Here is a 9,062-nt window from a genome sequence, read left to right on the forward strand (position 1 = left end):
CTCTTACAGGTAGTTGGCCCCCCGCGTGTGTTATTATAGAGAGATAAATGGTACATTACCCTATTTTTAGTGGTCGGCAAACCGCGGCTTGCGAGCCACATGCTGCTCTTTGGCCCCTTGAGTGTGGCTCTTCCACAAAATACCACGTGCGGGCCCGCAGGTAGAGTACGATTGAAACTTCGTGGCCCATGCGCAGAAGTGGGTTTCGGCCTGGGCCAGTCATTGTCATGATTTAATTTTATGGATATTGTAAGGAATTTAATTTTATCAGTAAATAATATCGTTATTAAGTATGATATCAAGTTTTATTCAACGTACCTATAGTTTAAGACTTAAAACTTTAAGTAAAGTTTATTAAGTTAATTTTAGGGAACGTCATGGAGTGAAAAAATGTAGTGTCGAGGATTGAGAAAGTTATGTTGAGATGGTTAGGACATATAGAGAGGATGAACGAAAGGAGACAAGACGAGTATACAAGACGAGTGTGGATGGGAGAGTTGGAAGGGGTCGACCTCAGTGAATGTACCTCAATCGGATTGAGGACGTTTTTTAGCAAAGGCCAGCTTAGGAGGACCCTAATTAAGTTAATAACAATGTACCTACCTATATAGTTTAAGTTTCAAAAATTTGGCTCTCAAAAGAAATTTCAATCGTTGTACTGTTGATATTTGGCTCTGTTGACTAATGAGCTTGCCGACCACTGCCCTAGTATCTCAAGGCAAAAAAGTTTAAGCATTTGTTATATTTAATTGTGACAAATTGAAACAATTTTTCTATAGTCTGCTTAAATTGAATTTATAAAATTTGTACTCATTTTAACTACTTAGTTAAAATAATTGTTTTTAAATTAGGATATATTACTAGAAATCTTTTGAATTTGACATACAATTACTCATTGAAACATCCCTAACTTTTCTTGTAGATTTATTTATGTTCTCAGGATAAATCTTTTAAAAAATAAAATAATAGCCGAAACCAGTTTGGCTCAGTGGATAGAGCGTCGGCCTGCGGACTGAAAGGTCCCAGGTTCAATTCCGGTCAAGGGCATGTACCTGGGTTGCGGGCACAACCCCCGTAGGAGATGTGCAGGAGGCAGCTGATCGATGTTTCTCTCTCATCGATGTTTCTAACTATCTCTCTCCCTTCCTCTCTGTAAATAAAAAAAATCAATAAAATATATTAAAAAATAATAATAAAAATTTGGCAAGGACAAATGATGTGTACTTACACTGCTTTCTAAAATATTTTAAAAGAAAAAAGGAGGTAACTCAGTTTGCATAAGAAGGAGTCTCAGAACTTGAATGGGGACAACTATTCCAGAAGCCATTTATAGTTTTTGTTAAATTGCTGGTGTGGATGTTGGTATATTGAATAAATTAGGCTGTACTTGATTTTTTTGATACTGTGCAGATTTTTCTTTTAAATACACATTTTTTTTAGGTTCACAGCAATATTGAATAGAAGGTACAGAGATTTCCATATACCTACCATGCAAATATTTTAATAGTAAATCACAATATTTTAAATACCAGTTTGACATTGATAATTAAGATGTAGACTGTGCCAAATAATTTCTTGATAACTTTTTTAGTTTAGCTAATAGTTTTTTAACCCATGGACCCTTTTCAAGAGAAAATAAACTTTGTAGACCTTAAAGAATATGACTTCAGATCCTACTTTGTGGAAGAGTAGTACATAACTGTAAGTACCGAATTAAAACAACATTTATTTGCCCATTAAGAACAAATTTATAATTATTAGCAGGTCATAAAAACTTATTTGGAAAGACTACTTTGGGTATCTCAAAGTATTAGATGTGAATTTCCTTAAACACTAAGTTGGGATTTTTCAGTAGTTAATACTGATAGTTCCCAAACATTCCAAATTAATGTATTTTTATTATATTTTTACTTTCCTACATTGTCATTTGTGTTTCTTCATTAGAACTCAGGAGATAGCTTAAGAAGATTATCTGAACATTTTTCTGTTTGGCTTGAGGTGAATTTTATTTTTTTAAAATATATTTTATTGATTTTTTACAGAGAGGAAGGGAGAGGGATAGAGAGAAACATCAATGAGAGAGAAACATTGATCAGCTGCCTCCTGCACACTCCCCACTGGGGATGTGCCCGAAACCAAGGTACAAGCCCTTGCTGGAATCGAACCCGGGACCCTTTAGTCTGCAGGCTGACGCTCTATCCACTGAGCCAAACCGGTTAGGGCAGTGGTTCTCAACCTTACTAATGCCACAACCCTTTAATACAGTTCTTCATGTTGTGGTGACCCCCAATTTCATTGTTACAAATTGAACATAATTAAAGCATATGATTAATTACAAAAACAATATGTAATTATATATGTGTTTTCTGATGGTCTTAGGCGACCCCTGTGAAAGGGTTGTTCGACCCCCAAAGGGGTCTCGACCCACAAGTTGAGAACCGCTGGGTTAGGGCTTGAAGTGAATTTTAATAGTAATTCTTTTAGGAGTTGAAGGAGTAGTAGTTGAGTTTAAGATAGGGAGTGGTAGTAGTTGAGATTTTTGATTTTAGGGATATTTTACTATTTGCCTTAATTATATTTGGTTCCATGTTTGGAAGTGTGAGCTGTGTATGTAGAACTTAACATTGTATCCAAATGATAGCCATTGTTTGGATTTTGCTTTAAAAATTAGTGTTTGAATTTAAAATGTTAGTGCTTCATTAATTTATTTTGTCATTTTGAATGGTTGTTTTTTAAATTTGATTTGGTCTTATGTTTTGAAAGGGAGGAGAATTGCAAGAGAGTCAGACATAAGTTAGGTGTTGGGTCTTTTCATGGTTGGAAGAGATTGAAAGTTTTTGGGAATTTTCTGGTGTGTTTAAATTGTCATTTTACTTGTGGAGCAGTTTTCTTTTTCTTTTTTAAGTGAATGTAAAATTTTGTATACAGTGAAATGCACAGACCTTAATGATAGAATTCATTTAGTCTTAATAAATTTATATACCCATGTAACCTACACTCCAATTAAAATATATAACATTTTCATCATGCCTTTCCTTGTACCATCTCAAGTTTAGTTTATAAAAGGCTTTTGTTTTTAAATAACTTGCAGATGTCTGTTCTGAACGTGTACCCCCTTTTTGCTAAAGGATGATTCATTTCCTCTTGGAATAAAAAAGGTCATCTTGTAATGTCCGTAGTTGTGGTTCCTTCACTTTTTAAGTAGGTCATTCTGAAGTGACTTTCCTAATCTGGCGTTGTTTAAGATCAGTTACAGGGTTCTGGGATTAATTATATTTCATTTTCTTTCCACAGTTAAGTTGCTTTTACAGAATTAACAGGTCTCCAAGAAATAATAAAAAGGTAAGACATTCAGAGCTTAAGGCTTTTTACAGAGGCTTGACAAAAAAGCGTAAAAGTAAAATAATACATCTTAGGTATCCATGCCTTCTGTACTTTATGTCTGGCCAGTGATGCACTAGTGGTAAGCAACTTATGAGCAAAAATTATATACTGACCATAGATGGCTTTGTGAATATGTAAAATTCCTTGTGGTAAAATTCTTTAAACCACAAAGTTCTCTCTTATGTGTCAGTAGAAGATATGTTTCTTAGTGAGTTTGAAAATAGTTTGGTCTTGGTGTGAAGCAGCACTTGGCAGACTTACAAGAAGATTTGATATTTTTATTGTTCATACTATATAGGATAGGTGATATGAAAATGTATCTTTGAAGTAGTTGGTTTATTTATATGTTTAGATAGGAGGAAGTTTATTCCTTTTTTAAAAATTGGATGCAGTCAATATTTTTGTGAACTTGTATTTTGTTTTCATTTATGCTGAAGAAGGTAGGAACCAAGTAATTATTAAGCTTAGTGTGGGATAAGGTACTTCAAAAATAAGACTTGCTATTATGTGTACCTTTTTGTCTGCAGGTCATTATTGCTGTGATTTGAGCTCAGCATGGCTGTAGTCATCCGTTTACTGGGGCTTCCTTTTATTGCTGGGCCTGTGGATGTTCGTCACTTTTTCACGGGATTGACTATTCCTGATGGAGGAGTGCATATAATTGGAGGGGAAATGGGGGAGGCTTTTATTATTTTTGCAACAGATGAAGATGCAAGACGTGCCGTAAGTCGTTCTGGAGGGTTTATCAAGGATTCATCTGTAGAGCTCTTTCTTAGCAGTAAGGCAGAAATGCAGAAGATTCTAGAAATGAAAAGAACTGATCACATAGGAAGAGAGCGGCCAGGATCTGGGGCATCAAGGGTTGGCTGCTTAAGTAATTTTGTTGAGGATGTTAAAGAAGAAGCAAGTAATTCTGGATATGGCTCTCCGATTAATCAAGATGCTGGGTTTCATGCTAATGGTACAGGACATGGTGATTTAAGGCCAAGAAAGACACGGCCATTGAAGGCTGTGAATCCTTACTTGTTTCTACGAGGTTTGCCTTACGTAGTAAATGAAGATGATGTACGTGTCTTTTTTTCTGGTTTGTGTGTGGATGAAGTAATTTTCTTAAAACATGATGATGGCCGAAATAATGGTCATGCCATGGTAAAATTTGCTTCATGTATTGATGCTTCAGGAGGTCTTAAATGTCATAGAAGTTATATGGGTTCCAGATTTATAGAAGTAATGCAAGGCTCAGAACAACAGTGGATTGATTTTGGTGGTAGTTCAGTTAAGGAGGGTGACATTCCTGTGAGAACTGAAGAACATTCTCCACCAAGAGGAATCAATGATAGACATTTTCGAAAACGAACTCATTCAAAATCTCCCAGAAGAACACGTTCTCGTTCCCCTCTCGGGTTTTATGTTCACTTAAAAAACCTGTCCCTAAGTATTAACAAAAGAGATATAAGGAATTTCTTTAGAGATACTGATCTGACTAATGAACAGATTAGGTTTTTATATAAAGATGAAAGAAGAACAAGATATGCCTTTGTGATGTTCAAGACTCTGAAAGACTATAACAGTGCTCTGGGTTTACATAAGACTGTTTTACAATATCGTCCAGTTCTTGTTGATCCAATTTCTAGAAAACAAATGTTGAAGTTCATTGAATGTTATGAAAAGAAAAGACCAGCATCAATAGAGAAAGAGAAGCTTGGACGTGTTTCACAAAAATACTCTCAAGAAGGCTACTCTGGCCAGAAACTGTGCATATATATAAGAAATTTTCCATTTGATGTTACAAAAGCTGAAGTGCAAAAGTTCTTTGCAGACTTCTCTCTTGCTGAGGATGACATTTACTTGCTTTATGATGACAAAGGAGTTGGTCTGGGAGAAGCATTGGTGAAATTCAAATCAGAAGAACAGGCCATGAAAGCCGAACGTCTAAATCGTCGAAGATTCTTGGGGACAGAGGTATTGTTAAGACTCATATCTGAAGCACAAATGCAGGAGTTTGGTGTAAATTTTTCCAGTAAGAGAAGGCAAGACCATTCACAGTCATGTGATAGAGAAGACCCTGCCCATTCCTTTGACTCAAATGACCCACCAGGATACACAAGGGGCCATTCTGTAAACTTTAGGCATCAGCAGGAAGACGTGAGGCAGCAGGACAGTTTCAAGCATGCCCAGGGGGATTTCCAGCGGCCCGAGCGGTGCCCTCCAGAAGACCTCAGGCGCTCCCCAGAGGACCTCAGGCACCGGCGAGAGGGACATTTCCGGAGGCCTCCCGAGGAGGACTTGAGACGGCACTGGGAGGATTTCAGGTACCATCGGGAAGAGGGCTTAAGTCACCCCAGGGAGGAGGACTGGAGGCGGCCACCAGAGGACGATTTCAGGCCTCCTAGGAGGGACTTGAGACGATCCCCCGAGGACTGGAGGTGGCCCTCGGAGGAAGACCGGAGGCGACCTCCCCAGGGCGAGTTCAGGCGGCCACTGGAGAAGGATTGGAGGGGCCCCCCGGAGGAGGATTGGAGACGACCCCCCGAGGCTGACTTCAGGCGGCTTCCCCAGGGGGAGTGGAGGCGCCGACCCAAGGAGGACCTCAGGCGGCCCCCGGAGGAGGATTTCAGGCGGCTCAGGGAGGAAGACTTCAGGCAGACTCCCGAGGAGGATTTCCGGGGTTCTCCTGAGGAGGACTTGCGGCGGCGGCGGCCCCAGGAGCACTTCCGGAGGCCGCCCCCGGAGCACTTCCGACGGCAGGAGCCTTTCCGGAGGCCGCCCCCGGAGCACTTCAGGCACCCCCTGGAGGAGGATTTCAGGCGCCCCCGGGATGAAGACTTCCGGCGCCTTCCGGATGAAGACCTTAGGCACCCGCGTGAGGAGCACTTCCGGAGACCCCAGGAGGAAGATTTCAGACGCCCTGCTGATGAGGACTTCAGGCGGCTCCCGGAGGAAGAGCGCGGGGAGCCTCCGGAGGACGACTCGAGACTTCTGGACCATTTCGGGCCGCCCGGGGAGGAGTTCCGGAGCCCACCTGATGATTTTAGAAGTCATCGTCCTTTTGTGAATTTTGGTCGCCCAGAAGGTGGCAAATTTGATTTTGGAAAGCGTAACGTGGGAAGTTTTCCTGAGGGGAGATTTATGCCTGATCCAAAGTTAAATTGTAGTTCAGGTAGAATAACACCTATTAAAATAATGAATCTTCCATTTAAAGCTAATGTTAATGAAATTCTAGACTTTTTCCATGGTTATAGAATTATACCTGATTCAGTTAGGATACAGTATACTGAGCAAGGATTACCTACAGGGGAAGCCATTGTTGCTATGATAAACTATAACGAAGCCATGGCTGCTATTAAAGATTTAAATGACAGGCCAGTTGGCCCGCGCAAGGTTCGGTTAATTTTGCTCTAGAGAGCACTTTCGAAGTCGGAGTTACCTCTTCCCAGTATTGATACAGTAAAATGCTTTCATGTTTTTTTAAAAAGTGTTTATTTTAATTATCTAATGAAACCATTTAAAATTGACCTGTGACTAGAACAAATGTAAGTAGTAGAATGTAAGTCTAGTTTTCTTTTGCTTGCAAATTGTCGTTTTTTTCTAATTAAAATTATATGGTTTTCTTTTGTTTTTTTGGTTGTTGTTGATTGACAGTAGGGAAGAGGACTAATTCCCTGAGTGCATTAGTTTTTTTGTTGATATCCTGGGTAAACCTCAACACCTGTATGAAGTAGAGCTGTATTCGAATAAGATACATTTTATATTCACTTTTGTTTGCATTCTGTAGTCTGCATCTTTTACTAAAAAATGTATAAGGAAATGGTCAGTAACTGGTTGTTCAGGGTTAACATTTTCATGGGGACTGCCTGCAGAATTAATGCCCTCTTTCATGTCTGAGATATTACTGTTAAGTTTCCCATTATCAATACTTCAAAGTGAACATACTGTGAACTTGAAATTTAGTTATGTAAAAAAGTTAGGAGATTCTTAGTTTCTATGTTCATAACTTGAAAAGTTTTATAAAAATAAAAAAATTAAAACTGGAGAGACCAACTAATTAACTTGTATTTGTATAAAAGGTAAAAAGAATTACAGCTTCTTTTGTGAAGTTTTTCAGCAGCTACATTAAATATTTATATTAGTGCAGAGTGTTATGTATAGTTTTATGGTTTCTTCAACATCTCATCAAACAAACTGATAATTTAACTCAAAATACTTAAAAGACAAAGTAATTGTAGATTCAAGGAGACTTTCAGGCTTATGCTGGGAACAACTGATAAATGGATATAGTTTGTGTTTCTAGGAAGAATTTTCTGATGATCCATATAACTTCTATTTACTCTTAGGTTCTCATTTTTTAAAATTCAAAACTTTGTATCAAAAGACTTACTAAATATAATGAGACTTGTGAGATTGAATTTTGACTTTGATATTCAACATTTAGTGTAGACATTTTTGCAAATACTGGATTTGATTTTTCTATACCCATAATAACAATGGCTAAAAAATACTGGGCACCTACTGTGTGCTAGGAAATATAAGTGCTTTACATGCACGATCTCGGTATGATAAGAATCATGAGTATTATTTACCCCTGCTTCACAAATGAGATAATGAAGTTTGGAGAGGTTAAATAACACTTTAAATCATAGCTAGTAAATCATGGAGCCAGTTACAACAGACTCACTGCTGACTTCAGTTCATGTTCTTAACAGTTAAATGATACTTTAAATTTTAGTAAGACGATGCTAAAAATATTTTCAAGCATGAGCCCTATTTTCTTACTTCCATTGTTTTAAAAATAGCGTTAAAAATAAAATTAGTATTCTCAAACATTATTAATAAACAAAGTAACTTTAAAAGTTTTTATATATCGAGGGTTTCTCTTGTATACTAACATTACATATTGGCTTATTTAAAATTGTTCATTTTACCAAACTAAATTTGATTGTGGGCTTTTATAGTTACATAAAAGGAAGTTAATTTTTTCAATTCTGTGATCCAGAGATTATCCACATTGAGCAAATAAGTATAAAATTTGAGTTTATATACTGTAGTTATCATTTAGTAATAGGGTATTGCAGAAGTAGAATATATTTTGTCAGTTAGTACTCTAAGTATTTTGGATTCATCTTCAGTGATTTAGAGTCAAAGGAAGCCAACTTTGTTGTTTTTTTTTAATAATGAATATCCTGCTTGCTGCTAGAATGAGTAAACTGGTAAATTTGTTTTTTAAAAAAAAGCACATCAGTATGACTCCTTAAATTAGTAAGCTTTTAAGTAGCTAGGAAAATGATAAACTAATACCCAAACCAAACACAATGAACAAAATAGATATTTTTAAGTGCTAAAAGATTATATAGATGGTTCATTTGACCAGCATTCTTAAGGAATGTATGGGAGACAAAAACATACCAAATACATATTAAAAGCTAAAATGAAGCTTAAAAAGTGAAATATCACAATGTGGAACTGCTGAAAGTAGGCTGGGGTGGTGTGATAGTGGTAGCTGAAGCCAACAATAGTAAACATAAGCTTTAAAAAAAAAATCCTTACCGGAGGGTATGTTTATTAATTTTACGGGAGAGAGAGAGAAACATCAGTGTGAGAGAGATCAGTTGCCTCCCATAAGCGTCCCTACCCAGGATCGAACCCATAACCATTTTGGTGTTCAGGATGCTCCAAACAAC

At 37.5% G+C, this 9,062-nt stretch overlaps 1 protein-coding gene across 5 annotated transcripts in view; it reads left to right on the top strand.

Annotated features, from left to right (window-relative positions):
- Window positions 1-9,062, top strand: part of RBM12B (RNA binding motif protein 12B) — a 34,408-nt gene that overhangs the window by 1,868 nt on the left and 23,478 nt on the right. The window contains exons 2-3 of one of the 5 annotated variants that reach the window (XM_006105893.3): window positions 3,295-3,342; window positions 3,912-7,417. The exons of 2 other annotated variants lie outside the window; for them this stretch is intronic. In XM_006105893.3, coding sequence (XP_006105955.1) covers window positions 3,940-6,786 — 2,847 coding nt within the window. In that variant the 5' untranslated portion in view covers window positions 3,295-3,342; window positions 3,912-3,939 and the 3' untranslated portion in view covers window positions 6,787-7,417. Of the gene's footprint in view, window positions 1-3,294; window positions 3,343-3,911; window positions 7,418-9,062 lie in introns of those variants that run through there. 2 more of the 5 variants (XR_001346050.2, XM_023746791.1) reach the window with 2 other exon arrangements.

Source organism: Myotis lucifugus, unplaced genomic scaffold (assembly GCF_000147115.1).
Source record: "Myotis lucifugus unplaced genomic scaffold, Myoluc2.0 scaffold_732, whole genome shotgun sequence".
Taxonomy (NCBI): Eukaryota; Metazoa; Chordata; class Mammalia; order Chiroptera; family Vespertilionidae; genus Myotis; species Myotis lucifugus.